This window comes from Podarcis muralis, chromosome 17 (assembly GCF_964188315.1).
Source record: "Podarcis muralis chromosome 17, rPodMur119.hap1.1, whole genome shotgun sequence".
Classification (NCBI taxonomy): domain Eukaryota; kingdom Metazoa; phylum Chordata; class Lepidosauria; order Squamata; family Lacertidae; genus Podarcis; species Podarcis muralis.
The window spans coordinates 9,860,020-9,881,669 of NC_135671.1; the positions used below are offsets into that span (position 1 = coordinate 9,860,020).

Consider the following 21,650-nt stretch of genomic DNA (forward strand, 5'->3'; position numbering starts at 1 on the left):
ATGAACAGAGCTGAGAGTTACAGAGAGGGAATGAACACCACCAAATAAACAAGTCTACAGTTCTGAAGGACCTGGAAATCTCCAACATTCACTGAGTGCCTGGCTCCTCCTTGGCAGGTGGAGGTGGGTATGGCTATAAATGAGTCCATCTCGAATCAAAAGATCAGAAAATATCCATGCACAGGATGCTGGGTCTCAATTTGTGGAATCTCAATAGAAATACTTGGCCATATCTGCACCACAGATAGTAGTGGTTTGAGCAGACCTTGCGTCATCCCAGGGAACCCTGACAATGACAATTCTAGGCAGGGCCTAAAGGTAAAGGTTAAAGGACCCCTGACAGTTAAGTCCAGTCGCAGACGACTCTGGGGTTGCGGCACTCATCTCACTTTATAGGCCGAGGGAGCAGGCGTTTATCCGCAGACAGTTTTCCTGGGTCATGTGGCCAGCATGACTAAGCCGCTTCTGGCGCAATGGAACACCGAAACCAGAGCAGCGCATGCAAACGCTGTTTACCTTCCCACCAGAGTGGTACCTATTTATCTACTTTTTGGCGTGCTTTCGAACTGCTAGGTTGGTAGGAGCTGGGACCGAGCAACAGGAGCTCACCCCGTTGCGGGGATTTGAACCGCCAACCTTCGGATCAGCAAGCCCGAGAGGCTCAGGGGTTTAGACCACAGCATCACCCGCGCCCCTACATGCGGGGCCTAGAAGCCTTTAATAAGCAATCATCAGCACCATCACTAAGCTAACATCCCACTAGTGGGGCAGCTGTGAGATAAAACCAGCAGGAACTCGCTGGAACTGAGTTCTGGCACCTCTTTTTCTAGAAAAATAGCGCTGGATAAAACCAGTGTTAATGTATGAACATGGCAAGACTGCCTTGATCATACCTCTCTTTAAAACTATTTGTCTGCCTTGAATCGTAGTGGCTGAATCTTTTACTCCTCTAGGCAAGAGCCAACTGGCATTGGACAATGCAATGACTATCTGAGACTGATCAAAGGAATACAAAGGTAGCAAAGTTAAATTTACCTCTTCCAGGGCAATCACACCTCTCAGCTTCCCCATACTGGTTACATAGGCATGGCTGAGTCCCAGCAATGAAAACAAGGTGTGTGTCTGTGAGAGGGGAGAGATAAGGCAGTTTCTATCAGTGAGAAAAGAGAAACAGGCCGGTCATTGTAGATTCATGGAGAATCTGAAGCGGACATGGTGGATTTTGTTGCACCCAAGTCAAGAAGAGAAAATTCAGCAAAGCCAAGAGATGAAATCTTTGTGCTTGGACCTGAACCATTAATGGTGCAGATCCCACCTACTGTAATGTTTTGTTGGTGTTGAGAAGAAATTGTGGCAAGTCAGCTGGTATTAAGTATAACATACTGAAATTAATGTAGCATAAGAACCATAACTACAGAAACTGAATTACAGGTTATGTTTTTGTCTGAATGAATCTGATGAGCAGTTCTGTACTACATGTGACCCTCCAAGCTCAACCCAGGTCACTGCCAGGTGTTGGCTTGTCAGGGGCTTGAGAACCTTTTGTTTCTGCCCCACCTCCCCCATAATTCCAGGCAAGCAGACAAATGGCACCACACAAGTTGGGTGACCCACCAAAGTTTCAACAAACCCAGGGCTTTTTTCAGGTGGAACTCATTGGAACTCTCAGGTGGGTGCCATTGCCATTCTATGAGAAAGAGAGAGGCGTTCATGGTGAGTTCCAGCACCTATTTTTCTAGAAAAACAGCACTGAACGAACCTCTTGTTTATGGAGCTCACCTGAAACTAAAGATAACCCTAAAGTTCTCAAATACCTGGCAGCTCACAGTAGATGGTTGATGATGGCTGTGCTCGACTTGGGAATCACAAGTTGTCCAGCTTATGGTCAGGAATGGCTGTGCATTCCAGGGGAGGTGGAGAGGGAGGATAACTGATGAGGCATGGAGGCGTGGCTTTGTGTCTGTAAAATCGTGGCATAGGCCCTACAGCAGGAAGGTCTGAGAGTTCTGTCTTTGGCTGTTTGCCTCTTGCATATGTGAAAAAGTGATTATGAAATACAGTTTTGACCAAGAGTCGTTAAAAAAAGTAGACAAGATTGGAAAGCAAGAGGAGGGCTGGGGACTGTGGGGGCTGGCCAAAGATGGCGGTGGAAGACGGAAAGGGACAGGGCAGCGACACTCACCTTGTGCAGGGATGTCCTCTCCACCAGCTGAAAGGGCGAGGGGTCTATGCGGCAGCTGTTGAAGCACACGTTTTTCTCTAGCTCCTCCTGCTCCCAAGCTTCTATCTGACACAGGAAAGATGCATTCACACACAGAGGTTGCACTCCTATCTTTTCCAAGGCTGCTGCTGTTCCCACCAGCCATATCCCGTAGACCATATATGTTCTACCTTCCTTGGGCCATTTCAGGCAGGTTCCTTAATCAACTTTTCCTGCACTTAGTGCCCTGGAAGCCTGCCTGAAGCCATTTCTAACCGGGATTAAGTTCTCCTTATTTCCTGCCTTCCTTGCAAGTCTCTCCTACCCCTTTCGCCTTTGTTGTCTGTTGTGCTTGGAACTCCTTGTTAAAACAACTTCCCCTCTTCCCAGCCGACCGTTTCCATAAAGTCTATGGGTTTAACTCATAATTCCTCATCCCCTACTGAAACTAATTCTTCTTTGAAGATCACTCATAGCCGAGTAAAATTGCCTTCCATAAACACGGTCTTAACAGTGAGTCTGTAAGTGACTGTGGAGGCCAATTTTGGATCCACACGTCCTTCCACAGTGGGGACACAGGTTTCCGGGTGGGAGTTGATCATGGTAAGGGTTTGCCAAGTGTGCCTTCCTCTTAGCATGTTTCTCCCTTTTGTCCTGAGTTCGAGTGTCTTCAAAGCCCATGACACCTTTGGTAAAGGCTGTTCTCCAGTTGGAGCGCTCTCAGGCCAGTGTTTCCCAGTTGTCGGTGCTTATACTACATTTTTAAAGATTTGCCTTAAGAGCGTCTTCACTTAAACTAATAAGTTTCATATCTGAAGCACTCTTCCTGCCTTGAATTCTGAGCACTGCAATTTGTTATGGATTACTGGGAATTGCAGCTCTATGAGGGATGGACTACAGTTCCCACCAGAATTCTTTTGAGGGGGGAAATGTTCTTTGAAGGTATAGTGTGTACACAGCTCAAGTTTGTCCTGGGTCAGACTAGAAATTAAAGTAGGAATTTAGACCTTGTGTCCTCACCAATATGCCACTTCAGCAAATAATGAGAGAAGTTATAGACCCTAAGCTGGTCTATGACCATAATAAAGATTTGGTTTGATTTGTTATAGACCCTTCTCTTAGGACATTATTGGCACACTAACAAAGAGTTAATGTTCTAGGCTGCAATCCTGTTCATGGGCTAAGTGGGACTGATGGGGTATAAGAAGCAACACAGATTAAAATAGTTTCATTTCCTTTTTTGCAAATTAATTTTGAAAGGATCTGTCTCCCTAAACCTTGCTGACAATCTCTCTTAGAATCCACTCACCCAAAAATATCTGAGACAGTTCTCTTAGTTCACATCTGGGGCTGCGTTCGCAATTTACCTTTTTATTTTATTTTTAATATTTTTTATTAAATGTTACATAATTTTATCATCAATGTAACATTCACATAACAGAAAAGAAAAAATACTATTCCCAAATCTCCCCCACCCCTCGTGACTTCCCTCAACTCCCTCTTCTGATTGTTTGTTTGTTTGTTTGTTTGTTTGTTTGTTTGTTTCTTACATATTAATTTCTCCTGCATGTTTGGTATTCTAACTTTTAAAGTCTTTAAAATAGTTATTATTGTCCCCTTGATATTTTAACATCATTGTTATTAGGGAAGCTTTAATAGGTTATTGTATTTTAATATTCTGTTGGAAGCCGCCCACAGTGGCTGGAGAAACCCAGCCAGATGGGCGGGGTATAAATAATAAATTGTTGTTGTTGTTGTTGTTGTTGTTGTTGTTGTTGTTGTTGTTGTTGTTGTATTTTCTGTATCTATTTTGGTAATTGTAAGTGTTTAATCAAAATCTACTAGTGACTCCATTTCACCGCATTGTTTCCATAGGTGTAACATAAATGGTTCCCAATCTTTCTTAAAGTCTCCATTGTCCTTATCTCGAAGTCTTTCAGTTAACTTTGCCATTGTAGTGTTTTCCATCATTTACGCAGTTTGCCTTTAAAACACATTTCCCGCCTCAAAGAATTCTGCTTTAGAGGCAGAGCAGAAGCTTCAATATGTGTAGCTGACCTGAATGCATATATGTGTCCTCCTTCTTTTTCCTCCATCTTCCTCCCTCTAGGTTAAATTTTAGATTGTAAGCTACCTGGGACAGGGAGCTGCTTACTGTTCATTGCTATGTAAAGCACAAAACCCCCCAACTTCTTGCCAACTGAGAAAGGGGGCAAATCTTGCGATTTCTTTCCAAAGCAATCCCATGACTGGTCCATGGCATCTCCTGACATGGGGATGGCAGCCTGGTCAGTTCCCCCCACCCCTCTGCCCCTCTCTTATGCTTCTAAACATACCTCTTCTGGCTTCATTGGGTCTTCAAACTCTGGGGACTCCTGGTGGGAACAGAAAATAAATCCCAAGATTAGATCAAGTATTGAATACACATCAGATTCTCAGGATAGGAGAAATGCAGTATCTTCCTTAATAAGCCTCAGGGTTTTCTTATTTTTATTCATTTTCTTTATACAGTACAAATATGTAGAGTGTTGATGTGAGTTTTAATCCGGTTTTAGGTCATCAAGGATTTAATTTTTTAAAAAAAATGTTTTCAATGTTTTTACTGATCGTTTTATTGTTACTTTCTTTTTTATTTTATGACATAACAAACAAATAAATAGTGCCTGTCCCACCCACCTGGATATAACAGCACAAAGGCTCCAACATAGACAGACGGCTGCGGTTATAAAGCCCAAAATGTAAATTATATACAGTACCTGTGAGGTGAAACTGTCTGCAATCCAATAGTACAAAAGCAAAACAGAAGAAACACGATAGGGACCAAAAGGCAGTTTTATGTCAATCAAATGTTTTAAAAGGCTCCCCCGCCCACTGCCATTTTGGTCACACTCCTGGACCAACCAGTTCGTCATTTTGAGGTGTCATCTCTCTCATTACATTACATTACTTCTCCATTTTCAACCCAACAAATGCTCCTGTCTTAGAAGCCAGCAGCCCCTGCTTTCCAGTCAGGCACAAAGGCCTCCTCACCTGCTCAGCCATCTCTTGCTGATGTGGAGGGTGGTAAAGGCATAGGAGGTACCGCATCAGTCTCCTTAAGCGCCAGAATCTCCGTCCTGTGGGAAGTAAGACCAGAGGAAGGAATGTGTGGTTCCCCCCACCTACTCTATAATCTACACCAGGGGTCAGCAACCTTTTTCAGCCGTGGGCCGGTCCACCGTCCCTCAGACCATGTGGTGGGCCAGACTATATTTTGGGGGAAAATATGAACGAATTCCTATGCCCCACAAATAACCCAGAGATGCATTTTAAATAAAAGCACACGTTTTACTCATGTAAAAACACACTGATTCACAGACCGTCTGTGGGCCGGATTCAGAAGGCAATTGGGCCGCATCCGGCCCCTGGGCCTTAGGTTGCCTACCCCTGATCTAGACCAACAAACAAATGTACACAGTTACTGAATGCTAACTGGAGACAGCTTGGCCAATTCTCTTTTATTTCTGTCAGATGTTCCCTACAGTAGGACAATAAAGGCTTGTTCGCCCAAGGGTGAACATCCCCTGATGATTCAACACCTGGTGGCTCACAAAACTGAATTTGTGAAAAGCGTTGTGCTTGGAGTTGATGTGCGGTCGCATAAATGCGCTTTGCAATGCTTCATCTATGGCGGCTCATCCACACATGCAAGCGACCACCTGGTGCTTCAGGCATCAAGCGGTAAACCAGTATACGTGATCAAGTGGGATGGGGGGGGGGGAATTGCTGGAAGGCATGAGTTTTGAAGGGCAAATGATGAGGCACAGCCAGGGATTTATTCAGGGCGATGACGGGACCAGAAACTGGGATGGAATTTCCATAACACCTCAGCTAAGAAAGGGGGTAAGGCCAAGTAGGGCTTTCTTCCCTTTTCCCAGGGACTCAGCTACACTTGTCAATTATATCATTATAACTATGTTATAAACATATACACCAGATGGCTCTGTAGAGCAGTGATCCGTCACCAAAGGAATTTTGCATTGAGAGCTTTTATAGCGCTTTCCCCCCCATAGCGTGTGTTTTTTTTATCAGTACAGATCCAGCCCAGCAAACATGTGGCCTGGCAGCTAGTTGTCTAAACCACAGGGATTATCAAAGAAAGAGGATAGGAAGCAACATGACTGAATTTGTGAAACTGAATCACATAGCAGCATGAAGGGAAGCCTTGGCAGCAGAGGTGACCAAGCTATGGGGCTTCCTGTATCTTCACTCCTGTTTTCCTCCAAGTGAGGAAAGATGAGTTGATGACGGGACTCGTGATCCACTCTGTAGCAACACACGTGCGGTCTCTATTCCCCTCCCGTTTCCCACAGAACAGATGGGCAAGGGCAGTCAAGCTTCCAAGTGCTGACTGGGATGGCCACCAGCTTTGATGGCTTTAAAAGAAGATTACCGTATTTTTCGCTCTATAGGACGCACTTTTTCCCCTCCAAAAATGAAGGGGAAATGTGTGTGTGTCCTATGGAGCGAATGCAGGCTCCCTGGCTTCAGCGATAGCAACGCGAAGCCTCCGAAGCCTGCGCTACGGAGGCTTCACGTTGCTTTCGCTGAAGCCAGGAGAGTCTGGTCTTTGAGGCTGGCGGTGGGGGAAAGCAGCACTCCCCCCCCCCCGCCAGCCCCACAAGCTCAGTCGAAAAGCCTGAAGGAGCTGCATGCTCTTTAAAGGGTGTGCGGCTCCTGTGGGCTTTGGGGGGAGATGGGGGAATTCCCCCACCTCCTGAAAAAGCCTGCAGGAGCAGCGCAGCCTTTGAAGAGTGCACCGCTCTTGGGGGCTTTTCCCCAAGGAGGGAGAAGGGACTGACTGGCCGAGTCAGTCCCTTCTCCCTCCTGTGGGCTTTTGCGGGAGATGGGGGAATTCACCCACCTCCCACAATAGCAGGAAGGAGGTCTGGGAGAAGTGCACAGGCTGTGTGAGATGGGGGGATCATTTTCTTCCCCTTGATTTCCCCCTCTGAAAACTAGGTGCGCCCTATGGTCAGGTGCGCCCTGTAGAGCGAAAAATACGGTAGACAAAGTCATGCAGCAATACCAGTTGCTGAAAACCACAGAAGGGGAGAGTGCTCTTGTCCTTGGGTCTGGCTTGCTTGGTTTCCCATAGCTATCTGGTTGGTCCCTGTGAGAACAGGATGCTGGACCAGGTGGGCCACTGGCCTCATCCAGCACACTCCTCTTACACTCTTCTGTCCCACCCCAAGACAACAGGTTATGTATTTCTGTACCTGGAGCTTCCTGAGGGGTTGGTGACTCTGGCAACGGCTTGTGAGGAGCCACTGGGCCATTGGGTGGTTCTGAGAAACTGCTGGTGAAAGCAGGCTGTTGTGGAAGCTGCAGGAGAAAGGTGAGCAAAACAAGGACCAGGATTTAACTTTAAATATTTTTCATCTATTTTGCAACTTTCCCAAATATTCTTTGGCTACATTATTGCAGCGATCTCTGCATTAATCTCTCCAAACATACATTACAAAGTAGGACTGATGTCGAATGAGTGAATTCTCAACAGGTGAGATTTTAACCAGAGAATTCCAGGTCCAAATCTCATTTTCTTATAACAATGCTACACTTGTTTTCTCCCCCTTCCCTTCTTCCCACTCCTGCTCCTTCTTTCACTCGCCTCCTTGGCTCAGTTCCTCACCTTTTCCTTCACTACCTCAGGCTTCTCTTCTTCATCCTCATCCTCATCCACAAAAGCAAATGATTCGTGCTTCCACCTGTGCCCGTCATACGGTGTCTCGGCCAGTTTCTGCTGCTGTGTTTCCCTGGCCAAGCGCAGACGGCGCTCAGGGCTGAGGTGTCTGAGCAGAAGGGCCTGGAGCTCTGGCCTCTCCACAGAGCCCAGCAGGATCATGGACTCTACAGGAGGAGAGGGAAAGAACGAAAGCAAGTAAGGCCAAGGAGGGCTTTCTTCCCTTTTCCCAGGGACTCAGCTACACTTGTCTTTTTTAATTTTTTATTTTTTTTTGTTTTTTATTGATACAGCAAGAAAACAACAACAACACAAATACCAAATTACACACAAGAATAACCATAGACACATAATTTTCTTAACAAACAATAAAACATATATTGGTCTTAACACTAAGGACCCAACCTCCCGTCTATTCCATATTTCTTATTGCCAATACACACTTTTATCATAATTGAACTTTTTCTTAATATATCTAATTTCTTATATCTACCTTGCAACTATTACTGAAGTTCCTCGAATGCCGCAACAGAATTTACACTACTATATTTATTTTTCAAATATTCTTTGAAAACCTACCATTTTGAAACAAATTCCTGTTTTGATTTATTCTTTATATTTTTCTGATAGATCATTTAATTCGGCATATTCTGTCAGCTTTTGGATCCAATCTTGTATAGAGGGGATTTCATTACTCTTCCATTTTGCCACAATCAGAACTCTTGCTGCCGCCGTCGCATATAAAAAGATACCGTTCCTCTTTTGCGGAATATCCAAATCTGTTATTCCCATGAGGTAGGCCTCTGGTTTTTTATTGAAAGGGATCTTTAGCATTTTTTGCAGTTCTGCATGGATACTCTCCCAGAATACCTGTATTTTCCTACATATCCACCGCATATGGTAGAAAGTTCTGACTCAGCTACACTTGTCAATTATATCATTATAACTATGTTATAAACATGTACACCAGATGGCTCTGTAGAGCAGTGATCCATCACCAATGGAATTTTGCATTGGAGAACTTTTATAGCATTTTTCTTCTATAGCGTTTTTTTAATCAGTACAGATCCAGCCCAGCTAACATGTGGCCTGGGAGCTAGTTGTCTAAACCACAGGGATTATCAAAAGAGGAAGGCCCCAAGTGGGCTGCTGAGTCAACTGGACTGTCAAACAGGGGTGGAGGAAGGTGGGTGCACCACTGCCCTGGGTGTCACCACTGAGGGGAGTGACAAAATGCCAGGCAGCACTCACTGCGGGGCTGCAGCGTGCCCGAGCCACACATCTCTCCTGGGAGAGACGTGGTGGCTTGGTTGTGCGCAGGCCCCGCGCTGCCCAAACAGTCTGTCTGCTGCCTTCCCCCCCCCCCAGCTTTAGGGTGTCTGAGTGGGAGGAGGCAGGCAGACTCTGGGGGCCCTGCGGTGCGCCCCACCCCTATGGGCGGCTCATGCCGCACCTGGGCACACCGCCCCAGGCTCCCAAGTGGCTTCCTCCGCCGCTGCCATCAAACCCATATGAGGAAGACAAGGTCTCTCTAGAATGATCCATGGGTCCTGACATGCATTTTGTCTAGAAAGACCAAGAACCAGGCTCTAGTTATGCAGCAAACAAGGTGCCACTGAAGTAGAGATTGCCAGCATGGTCAAACTGCCAGTCTGATCAGTCCCACCAAATACAACGAGGGATAGTGAAAACTTTAGTCAAACATGGGGAGAGCTCAATGTTGGCTGCTACTGCTCTAAAGGCTGAGGGTCCACCCACCCACCCTCCACAACAGGCCAGTTCTATGTAGGCTCAAAGGTAGAGAAGTGTCCACTTAGTATCTCTAGGAATACCTTCAAGGAGGGTGACTATCTCCGCAAGTTCTAGAACACTAGTCTTTTTGATAAAAGAAAACTGTGTTCAGGGGAGCTCTAGTGTCTCTTGGAAGCTTATATTTGGCTCCTCGATGAGAAAACCAGGAATAGTAGACATGTTTTCATAAAAGACAACTTCCCTATCTTTACTAGGTTTCATCCTTTGCAATATGTGGTGTCAGAGAAGCGTTAGTTGCATTCTAGACCTCTTGGGCCCATTCTCCATTCATGTGGGATAAAATGTAAGACTCAACAGGGCTCTGGCCAGTTTCCTGCAAAAGAATGCAACTGTATTGCATAGAACATGCCCAGAATGCTCTCTGCAAACTTCTGGAGTCCCTTGGATGCAGAAAGTGTTCTCTGAAGGTAGAACATTTCTCTGAAGGTAGAACATTTGGAAAACGCTGTCCTAGAGACCTGACAGAATCAAAGCCGTTTTGGATAGGAAAAGGTGGCGCCCAAGGTTATTTAAATCTTTGGTCCGGAGCCAGTATGTGGTGGTATAATTTTCCACTTGGCAAATTCTGCAAGGTCCTGGTTTTCTTAGTCAGAGCTCGTTGCAGCCAAACAACCTGCTTCTGGCTCTCATCCTAGCTCTCAAACACATGCCTAACCACACTGCTGTCCCTCTAGAAATATACTCGTCTTTCTCCTGTGCCTCCTCCCTCTTCACAAACAGTATGAGGTTTTCACACAGAGCAGCAGCAGTTGAGCCCACTCTGTATCTGACACCAGCCTGTTGAAGCCTCCTCTCCCACAGAAAGCACCGGTCCATCAAGCCAAGTGGTTGGTGGCCAATTCCTGCTGTTCATGCCTTCTGTTGCCGTTTCCCTCTTCTCCTGCCAAGTTCTCTGAGCAGATTCCTCAACCCTCTCCACCAGTCATAACTCACAGAATTGTACAAGGCATCAGAAGTGACAAAGGCATTCACATGACTTATTATTGGGCAGGTGTTCAGGGTTGGTTTTTTTTTTTTTTTTTTTTTAGTAAACCTGAGACCAGTTCTGGTGGGATTTTTACCGTTTCAAGACCAGGAAATGCACGTAGATTATTTTCAAGACAGTTTCACCCTGGAGGCATAGAACCTACAAACTAGACTTGGGAAAGTCTTGGCCCTCTAGGACTAGCTTGGGAAAGCCTTCATGAGGAAATACAGAAAAGACTTTGGAGAATTAGCAGAACATCAAAAGGAAGAGCTGGAAGAGGGTGAAAGAGAAGAAAGTGCAGAAGGAGAGGAGATAGGCAGAGAAAGGAGGAAGTAAGGAGGAAGGGAGAAGGAGGGAGGGAGGGATAAGAGGAGAAGAAGTTATAAAAGCAAAGAGGTTAAAAAGTTAAAGTTAGAATATAGGAGGAGGGTAGGGGAAGAGTAAAGAGAAGGAGAAAGGATGGATTTGAAAGTACTATCATGGAACGTAAATGGTTTGAATATTAAAAGCAAAGAGAAACAAAATAGCACGTACTTTAACAAAAACTAGATATTATTTGTCTACAGGAAACACATATAAAGAGACAAGACAGATGTTTATTGGTAAACAAAGGGTTGAACCAAGAATTCATTTCATCAGACCACATGGCTTCTTCAGGCCATGTCCCCCCAAATAAATAAAATACTAACAGGGGATCAAAAAATAATAATCCAATGAAAACCAGAGTTGTGTTTAAACAAAAAGTGAGAATGAAACCATGCAGATAGTTTGGCTTAGTGCTAACTGAGTTTTCCTCTGCCCACCAACAATATGTTATCATGCCAAGGAACTGATCAGGAATTCAGTTCTTAGGGTTTGCTGAGCACCAAAGTGCTTGGAAACTTTTTGGGGGGGCAGGGGGGTGGGATGGATGTGAGCTACCTCTGAATTCATCAGTGGGTCTGGTTCCTCGCCCATCTCACCTGGTGAATCCACAAGAGGAAAGGTCTTGACAGTGGTGTGCTCAAGAGCATCCTGCACATCCCGGTATTTGCAGTTGGAGGAGATGAATTTCACATCACACACCATAATATCCTCCACAAAGATATTGTATTTGCTTAAGTGGGCAGAAGTTAAAATCGAAGGGAAGAAAATGAGTAAGTTAAAGAAAAAAGAGGTGGTGGCTTAATTAACTAATTTGTCAGCTAGTTAGTTAATAGCCCTCAGCCCACCCACCAGCAACTGTATTCTGCTTGAAGAATCCTCAGGGCAGCTGCTACATATAAGATTGTAGTAAAATCCAGACAATGAAAATATAGATAGATAACTATGAGAGATAAAATGGTAGTAAAATCCATAGGAGGAGAAATTCCACTTAAAATAACTTCAAATGTCTGCCAGAATTATATATAGGAGACTTCTTGAAACAGACTATCAAGCAGGCTAGCCAAATGCTTCCAGGGAGGGAGTTCCCCAAAGAGGGGTCCCCCTTCTGAGAAAACACTGCCTCACACCAGTTTAATGCTGCTGCCACTTGGAGCAGGACCCTTTCTGGTGACTGAAGAACCCCGGAAAGCCTGTATGGGAGAAGGGCATTCCTTGAGGTAGCCTGGGTGCAGGCTATTTGCTTCAGGAAGAAAAGGAGTTAAGGTCATAGAGAAATGGAAGCAATGCAGAGAGGTTCGCCTCAGACAAGAGGCAGGAAACAGACTGTGGGCTTATCCTCTTGTCCTGCTGCTCTCCCCCAGGGAACACCACTCTTTAGCATCAATCGGAGCAAACAGCAAATTGAGTTTTCCCCAGAACACCATTTGGTGTGCTCTATTGCTAAATAGACGACGTGGGTTATTGCTAAATAGACGACGCGGGTTATTGCTAAATAGGGACACGGGTGGCGCTGTGGGTTAAACCGCAGAGCCTAGGACTTGCCGATCAGAAGGTTGGCAGTTCGAATCCCCGTGACGGGCTGAGCTCTCGTTGCTCAGTCCCTGCTCCTGCCAACCTAGCAGTTCAAAAGCACATCAAGTGCAAGTAGATACATAGGTATCACTCTGGCGGGAAGGTAACCTGCGTTTCCGTGCACTGCTCTGGTTCACCAGAAGCGGTTTAGTCATGCTGGCCACATGACCTGGAAGCTGTATGCCGGCTCCCTTGGCCAATAAAGCGAGATGAGTGCTGCAACCCCAGAGTCGGTCACGACTGGACCTAATGGTCAGGGGTCCCTTTACCTTTATTGCTAAAGAACAGGATTTCCCTTGGAAAGGGGTGGGTCAAAAAGGGGAAAGTGCTCGGACAGGGGTGGTTGCCCCAGGCACAAAATTTCAACACCCAGAACTGCCTCAATACAGTTGTGTGCTTCCATCACTGGGCTCCGTTGAAAACGGAGGAAGTAACTTCTCCAGCAAACCAGGAAGTGACCTCTCCAGACAACGTAAACAAATCTTCTTATCACTGCGGCTGCAATCTCCTGGGTGATGCAGACACCGTTAGGCAGCTGAATGCGCATGCATACTCCTGTCCGTTTTCCTCCCCTGCTCTGCGCTGCCCTGGGCAACATGCAACCCATGCTACACCACTGGGTGGACTCATTCACACCCCCTTCTCATCATTTGACTCCATTCCCTCCCTCTCATCCCCTCTTATTATTATAATACCTTATTTGATTCCATCCCAAGTCCGGCAAATAGGGCAATTTCTTAACTTGGATGATGCTGTCGTAGAGACTTGGCTGCAAACTCTGGGCCACCATGTTGGCAAGGATGACGGCCACCATCATGGGGAGGATGTGGGAGATCTGACCCGTCAGCTCAAAGCAAATCACTGCTGTGGACACTGTGTGGCTCACTGCACCAGTCAAAGCGGCGGCTCCTTTTCCCAATTACAGGACATGGAGAAAGAGCGGGCAAGTTAGCAGCATATGGACCATCTGTAGCTTAGATTGAGATTTCAACCTAAGGAAAAAGGGATGTGGACTTACCAATCACGGCATAACCTCCAGGTAAGATTTTGTAAACAATGTCATCGAAGACAATCCCATCAGGAAAAAACCAGGCCATGATTTCACCAACCAGGCGTCCAAAGGCAGCCCCTATAAGCCATCATGAGATCACTGGTTAATACAAGATCAATAAAAATTCTTTCCCCTCCCTGCCTTCATAGCTGTTCTGTGTCTAAGTGTGTTCTGCTAACAATGTACAAGAAAATATTGAGCAGTTAACGAGTCCCACTAGCAGAAGGTCTTCCATGAGCACTATTGAGCTTTTCCCTCCTTCTCCTCCCTCTGTGCCTCCCCACCACCACCACAAATTAGCCCTGGGGTATTAGGGAAACCCCCAGAACAGCCAGGGGGTGGTTCTCTAATACCCCAGAAGAAGAAAAGAGCTCATTCCATCTGAAAGACTTGAGCTGACAGAATGATCTTCTAAGTCCTGTGTTGAATATCCCACTCTGCCTCAGGATTTGCTAGCAGGCGGCATAATTGATACTTGTGTAATATAATAGATGCACACAGGGCTTGAGCAAACTAACCCACACTTTAAATTTTAAAACTGTATGTCTGCAGAGGAAGAACAATAAGCTTACTGCTTACTGCTGCTCCTTTGGCTCAATAAGTCTATACTCAAAGGAAGAGCTAACTTTTCGTTTCTATCTTCCTATTCTGACCACTAGTAGGTTTTCTTAACGAAGGAAGGTATTGTGTTGGAGCCACATGAATAGGAGTGGTGCAGCCCAGCATTTGTGAGTTGTAGGAAGTAGCTAGAGAGTGAGAAGGAGCCGGGAGTCAGAAGCCGGCTACGAGCTGAAATATCAAGGGATTCCCTAATGGGGACCAGAAGGAGAACCAGGGTCCCAATCATTTCAAAGAAGCACCATCCAACGTCAATTTGCATCTCTGAGCAGATCAACACCATACATTTAAAGCACATTCAAGGGCACTTTTAAAGAATAGTTTCCCCCTCACAGAGCTACAGTTCCCAGCACCTTTAACCAACTATAGTTCCTGTTAAGTTGTGGGTGAACATATCAGGCGACACAGTGATTCTTCAAACAGCTCTTGTTTATCCACAGGCCAGAACAGAACTGAACTGAAGGGTTCAGCCAGCCTGCTTATATAGAGCTCCACTAGAACGCAACAGTAACCATTTTCTGTAACTATCCAATCACTGAACGTCACTTTCAATCCCTTATTTGCATATGTGGACCTGAGTGCAAACTATCTACAGTAACCCCCTGCTGGCCCAGGGTGAGAACTTCAGTACGTAACAGTTCCAAGCATTCTTTTTTTTTGGGGGGGGGGGGGGTGTCACGTGTGTCAGAGGTGCTTTAAACACATGGTGTGGATCTACCTTCGTTCAGTTCTCCCCCTCTCTCACAATCCCAGCCTCTGAAAAATTCCCCTCTGAGGAAAATACAGAAACTCACCCAGCACAAACACAGGCATGAAGCCTCCGCAAGGTATCGGCATGGTAGTGGCAACGACAGACATCCAGAACTAGAACAGAGGGGATAGGCAGCAATAGTTAGTGTATGGCACTGGTGGGGCATCTCTCACAGCTCCACTGAACTTACTCAGAGATGGACCAAGAAGATGGCAGATGTGGGGAAGGAGCAAAGGAGTTGGGGGAGCATAAAAGCCACAAGGGCAGTTCAAGAAACCCAGCCGCGTCCCCTAGGGTGGCTGACTGCCCAGGACAGGGATGGTCAACCTGGCTCATCACTACCACATTCCCTGTCCCTTCTCAGTCTCAGTGTCCAGTCTGGTTAAAAAGGAAGTAAACGTTCATAAAGGTATTCCGGAATTTTGTGCTTCTGTGCAAACAGCAGCCACCCTAAAAGCAGACCTGTTTATGTTGTTGTTGTTTAGACGTTTAGTCGTGTCCGACTCTTCGTGACCCCATGGACCAGAGCACGCCAGGCATCTCTGTCCTCCACTACTTCCCGCAGTTTGGTCAAACTCATGCTGGTAACCTCGAAAACACTATCCAACCATCTCGTCCTCTGTCGTCCCCTTCTCCTTGTGCCCTCCATCTTTCCCAGCATCAGTGTCTTCTCCAGGGAGTCTTCTCTTCTCATGAGGTGGCCAAAGTACTGGAGCCTCAGCTTCAGGATCTGTCCTTCCAGTGAGCACTCAGGGCTGATTTCCTTAAGAATGGATGCGTTTGATCTTCTTGCAGTCCATGGGACTCTCAAGAGTCTCCTCCAGCACCAGAATTCAAAAGCATCAATTATTTGGCGATCAGCCTTCTTTATGGTCCAGCTCTCACTTCCATACATCACTACTGGGAAAACCATGTCTTTAACTATACGGACCTTTGTTGGCAAGGTGACGTCTCTACTTCTCAAGATGCTTGAGCACACAAAGAATAAGCTTGTTAATTTTTTAGCTGTTTTGAGAACATTGAGCTGGTCTCTCTTGCCGGAAGTATCACATGTTGACACCTGATTTCTTCTCCCCCACCCCACCCCACCCTGTGTGAATATCCACCCTGGGGCTGGTGCAGAGGTGCAGGGAAAGAAATAGAGGAGGCTCAATTTTGGAAAGAGGATGATGGGGCGTGGGAGGGGAGAGTCAAGAGTTTATACCTACAGTTCTTTGAACCTTGCTTTCTGGGAGTCTGTGACATTGTTAATGCATTAGCTGCCTGCAGTAGCAGTTCTTTTTGCCCCCTCTTATACTCTGTTTAAGGGACGCGGGTGGCGCTGTGGGTAAAAGCCTCAGCGCCTAGGGCTTGCCGATCGAAAGGTCGGCGGTTCGAATCCCCGCGGCGGGGTGCGCTCCCATTGCTCGGTCCCAGCGCCTGCCAACCTAGCAGTTCGAAAGCACTCCCGGGTGCAAGTAGATAAATAGGGACTGCTTACTAGCAGGAAGGTAAACGGCGTTTCCGTGTGCGGCTCTGGCTCGCCAGAGCAGCGATGTCACGCTGGCCACGTGACCCGGAAGTGTCTGTGGACAGCGCTGGCCCCCGGCCTCTTGAGTGAGATGGGCGCACAACCCTAGAGTCTGTCAAGACTGGCCCGTACGGGCAGGGGTACCTTTACCTTTACCTTTATACTCTGTTGCGGAATTGTAAACAAATAAAATATTACAAAGGCATCCTAAGGGTTCTGTGCTCGCTCACTCTCATCTAAACAAAACCCCATAAGCACTGCCCCCGGAATTTTCCACTGCTCAGAAGTAGGAAACATGTAACTACATTTTTTCCCTATAGGACTTTCATTAAGCTATGGAGGAGGGAGGACTTCACAGAATTGCAAGCAGCCCAAGAGACATATTTAGGTTAATGCTAGCAAAGTGATTTCTAGTTGACGGTACAAAATGCAGTGCACCTAATGGAGAGTATTCACCATTAAAATTCATAGAGGAGAACTTTGTGGCGCATGGAATAATTTTGAGTCTGCATGAAGCCAGTCTCATTCAGTAAGCCTCCCTAATATGTGTAGGTAGGAAAATTATATCGGTGCTCATTGTGTAGATTGCTTGATACTTTCAACTTCAGTACTTGCTATAGCACAAGAGGCTATTTTCTGCCACCCAGAAGATGGAGCAGACTTTTCCTGCATGACTGGAACTCGCAGGGAGACAGGTTTTGGCTAAATATCAAGAGAAGCAGCATGGCACCAAGAGCGAATCAGCAGTGGAATGATTGCCTTGGGAGGAGGTACAGTAGGCTCTCTCAGAGATATTTTAGCAGAGACTGGAAGGGATGGTATAATTTCATCCCGCATTGAGCAGCAGGTTAGATCAGGCGACGGACCATGTCTATGATTCTTGTGAGCCAGCTGATAAATCTCCAGTAAGGCAAATAAAACCTGAAACACTCTCCGTGAACACTACGCAGAATATCTGCCTTCATGGCTATTGCCAGCCATGTAAAAGCAGGGTCCCCTGGTGCTACATAAAAGAGATGTCAGCTCCAAGGAAGACTTAACATTGCTGCCAGGTGAGCAGCTCTTAAGTAACCTAATCATTGGAATTCTGCTGCAAGCTATGAGTAGATTCAAGGTTGATTTTCCAGACAATTGGAGGTATAGCGTTTTGTGTGCTTGTGCATCCAACACAACCACGTGGGTGAGGAAGTATAGTTCCCCTTAGCTTTTGAACCACTTATTTCATTTGCACTATAGCACCTTTTATTGCAATTCCAAAGGGAGGATCACATCCCACCAACTACCACGTCCATCTTCTTCCCCTACTCTGGCTGCAGGACAGATTGAATACAGTAAAGGACACACTGTATTCAGGTTGTTTCCACACCAGGGGCCCTTAGTGCCCCTGAGGCATTGCTTTTCAACAACCACATGGAAGCAGAATTAACCTAGTGATTATACACAGCACTTTATACTGGACTATATTCTCCATGGGGACGTGGGTGGCGCTGTGGTGTAAACTACTGAGCCTTGGGCTTGCCGATCGGAAGGTTGGCGGTTCAAATCCCTGCAATGGGGCGAGCTCCTGTTGCTCGGTCCCTGCTCCTGCCAACCTAGCGGTTCAAAAGCACGTCAAAGTGCAAGTAGATAAATAGGTACAGCTCTGGCGGGAAGGTAAACAACGTTTCCGTGCGCTGCTCTGGTTTCACCAGAAGCAGTTTAGTCATGCTGGCCACATGACCTGGAAAAACTGTCTGCGCACAAACATTGGCTCACTCGGCAGTAAAGCGAGATGAGCACCGCAACCCCAGAGTCGTTTGCGACTGGACTTAACTGTCAGAGGTCCTTTACCTTTTTTATATATATTCTCCATGACAATCTCGGAATGCCCCATCCCATATGGGCAAGTTCTCCTTATGTATAATCAGAAATGAGTTATGTTCAGCTACGCTCCCGCATCCTTTAATTAGTGGCTTCCCACTTTCTTTTGAATGGCTATGATAAAAGATTAATTGAGTAAGTAAAGTTTCCGTAATTAAAGGGCAATGGCTGCAAATGAACAGGAAGCAACTAATTGGCCACTTTAAAATAAAGGGCTACCAAAATAAAGCTACTAATTAAAGGGGTAATAGCCTGAAAATCTTCTATAGCACTTGACAAGTCTATACTCGATAAGGCTAGCACTGCAACTGTACTTTAAAAAGAAAAAAATGAGCCTGGAAAAAAGGCAGAAGGATATCACAGAACACACTGGGATGCAATTATTTGACAATGACACTATCTGGATTGTCCATACCAGCTAAGTGAACAGACATTATCCCTATTCCAGACTAAGTGGCTGATGTGAAATAAAACCCCATTATCCCTGAATGTTCTGGGGTGAATCAGGGTTTCTCATCCACTTCATTAAACTCTCTCCAATAAAACCTCTTCAGTTGGCCTGGTCCAAAAGAACATACCAATTGCCTTGGAAAATAATGAGCTGTTTCTCTGAGGACTTTATAGCTCGCTGCTCCCGCTAAGGGAAAATAGCTGCAAGGGACTAGGAGGAAACGATCCAAATTCAGCGCAGTCGGGTGGGCTCCCTACCTTCATGACGAAGAAGAGAAGAATGATGACAAACACACTGACTTTGGGATGGATCCAGACGGCAGATCTCCCCAGGATCTGGGGGTCCCCTGTATGCTTGACCCAGGTGAAGTTATCAAAGAGGCTGCTAATGGCTTCTCTGGGCATCAGCTGCAAGGAGAGACATGGCAATGAGGGACTAGGCTTTCGCCACAATGGGAACAATATTCTGTTTGGAAATGTGTGTATTATGTGCTGAGAAACCGGGGGTGGGGGGTGGAGGCTCTTTGTGAAGAGGTAAAACAAAATTCAGCAAGGACTGATATTTGTGATCTGCATAAGTTATACAAATTGAACAAATAGGCTTGCCCGGCCTTATTTTGCTTCGTCTCGCCTCTGAGGTTTCATGAGAAATTGCCTGCACACTTTCAAGCACATCTTCGCAGCCATTAAGAGCTAGGAAAATACTGCATTGGCTCGTGAGTTTTTGTCTTTCCTAATGAAACCTGAGAGACTTGGGAAGCTGGGTTCTGTCGCCAGTACCACTCTCCGCAGGTCTCTGTACTCCACTGAAATCATGGCATACACAAAGCCCTGCTTATATCTGGATGTGAACTGCAGAGGCTCTTTCTGCACTTTCAGAAACAATTCTATCTTTGACATCCTCCTGTTCAGTTTGTTCTTATAAATACCTCTTCATGCAGCCGAGAGGTTACAATTGTTCAGAAACCAAAAGGTTTGCAAGGAGGAAACCCAAGCTGTGTACACTCACTAATTCTGCGTCCACTGTGCCCCCACCAGTGGTTTGGGAAGTGGTGTACACACAGCACACTTTGTGTATTACCAGTTGTTTCTTATGAAATACTGTACTTTGATGACACTGCCCCCAAACCAGCTTCAAATTGACAAAAAGAATGACGTAGCTACGCTTTAAGCCAGTAACGTGTACACAGTCCCATATTTTGCAATATAATTGTGAGCAGATCATGGTTCACAGAACCACTAGAAACCTGTGGCTGTACCTAGCCCACTGTACAAACATCCTGTCTGTTGCATGGCCCTGGCCGCTGCTGCTTTGTGGCCCTTGGGAGGCTGGCTTGTGAGGCAATCTGGCCCTGAAGAAGATTTGCCTCTGGAGTAAAAGGAAGATGGAGGACCTTGTCTTTCCTATAAGGCAGGCATGTCCAAAGCCTGTTCCGGGGGCCTAAACAATTGGCCCGCTGGTCGGTTTAATGCGGCCCCTGTGGCAGTTTATCTCCTGGGGTAAAATCCTAAAAAAAAGCTCAACAACTTCAATCCTAAAAGAAGGTCAACAACAACTTTGGTCGGCCCTCACGCATGTTCACTTCATTAAATCTGGCCCTCTTTGAAAAAAGGTACAGCCACAGGTTTCTAGGTACATCCCACATGGACTTCTTTCCATGCACAAGATGTGTCAGCAAGGGCACAATTCACCCACAGCAAAGTGCTCTAGGGACTGTGCCAGTGGGAGGTGGGGGAGGGGATGTGACTTGAGGGCCAGACATATAGGCCCTGAGGGCCACATTTGACACCCGGGCCTGAGGTTCCCTAACCTGTTTTAGTCAATGCAAGGTAGGAAGGGATTACTACTACTTTCCTTCTCAGCATGCACACAAAACAGAGAGGAATGGTGCTAGTTCACTCCCCAACGGAGTGACAGCACAATCAGTAGAGAAGTGTTTCCCCCCCGCAGCTGATGGAAGCTACTGCTGTTGGAAAACGAGGCACAGACAAATTCTAGGTTGAGAAAACTGTACCCCTCATTCTGTGAAATAGGCTTTAGGCATTGATGGACCTATAGCAATATTCTTACCTCTCCAGCCATAAACTGCCCGAAGCCTGGGGGGAATGTCAAGGACGCTATCACAAAGGTTATAACCCCTGGATATATAAGGCGGCTAGAATAGAAAAGAAACAGAAGTTAAGGGCCAACATACATCAAACCCAGAAAAACTGCTGCAAAATCGAACCAGAGAGCAATTCTGCCCTCGCCTCTCTTAAGCCCAATGAACTCTGTCAGGGTCTCCAGCCTGACTTCAACAATATCTGCTTTCTGCCAAACAAGAAGGCATTGTGATATTTAAGTTGGCAGCCTCCCTTAAACGTATTCCAAAAGAAAAGCGACACACATGAAAGGCTATTGTTTACTTTCTACTTTTAAGAGCGCTTCCTGAGCCATGTTTTGCCTGACCAATACAGTTTGCGTTAAAATGAAAATCCCCATCTTCCCTATAAAAAATCAGTGCAGCACAGGGTCTTTTCAGATGCTGCTGCTGAACATTTACTTCCCAGCGGCTCCTACTGGCTGGGCTTTAGAGCAGGGTCATTGGTACAGGGGCTGGGTAGGTTCTGCTGCCATTATCCTTGAGCAAAGGAGGAGAATAACTCTATAAAAGCATACTCACTATTTGGTTAGGAATTGACTTAGAGCCGTATGTCGACGTACACACAAAACCACCTGCCGGTTGAAGTAAACAAAAAACGCTCCAAGGAACCCAGAGCAGATCCTACGG

The 21,650-nt window shown here is 46.1% G+C and overlaps 1 protein-coding gene across 1 annotated transcript in view; it reads right to left on the reverse strand.

The window, feature by feature from the left end:
• CLCN1 (chloride voltage-gated channel 1) overlaps positions 1 to 21,650 on the reverse strand; it is a 44,366-nt gene that overhangs the window by 2,397 nt on the left and 20,319 nt on the right. The window contains exons 10-22 of the mRNA XM_077921058.1: positions 21,543 to 21,644; positions 20,951 to 21,035; positions 19,138 to 19,287; positions 15,103 to 15,172; positions 13,658 to 13,768; positions 13,335 to 13,548; positions 11,664 to 11,797; positions 7,872 to 8,089; positions 7,459 to 7,564; positions 5,231 to 5,316; positions 4,537 to 4,575; positions 2,183 to 2,287; positions 1,036 to 1,122 (exon numbers count right to left, since the gene is read on the reverse strand). Of these exons, the coding sequence (XP_077777184.1) occupies positions 1,036 to 1,122; positions 2,183 to 2,287; positions 4,537 to 4,575; positions 5,231 to 5,316; positions 7,459 to 7,564; positions 7,872 to 8,089; positions 11,664 to 11,797; positions 13,335 to 13,548; positions 13,658 to 13,768; positions 15,103 to 15,172; positions 19,138 to 19,287; positions 20,951 to 21,035; positions 21,543 to 21,644 (1,507 nt within the window). The remainder of the gene's footprint in view (positions 1 to 1,035; positions 1,123 to 2,182; positions 2,288 to 4,536; positions 4,576 to 5,230; positions 5,317 to 7,458; positions 7,565 to 7,871; positions 8,090 to 11,663; positions 11,798 to 13,334; positions 13,549 to 13,657; positions 13,769 to 15,102; positions 15,173 to 19,137; positions 19,288 to 20,950; positions 21,036 to 21,542; positions 21,645 to 21,650) is intronic.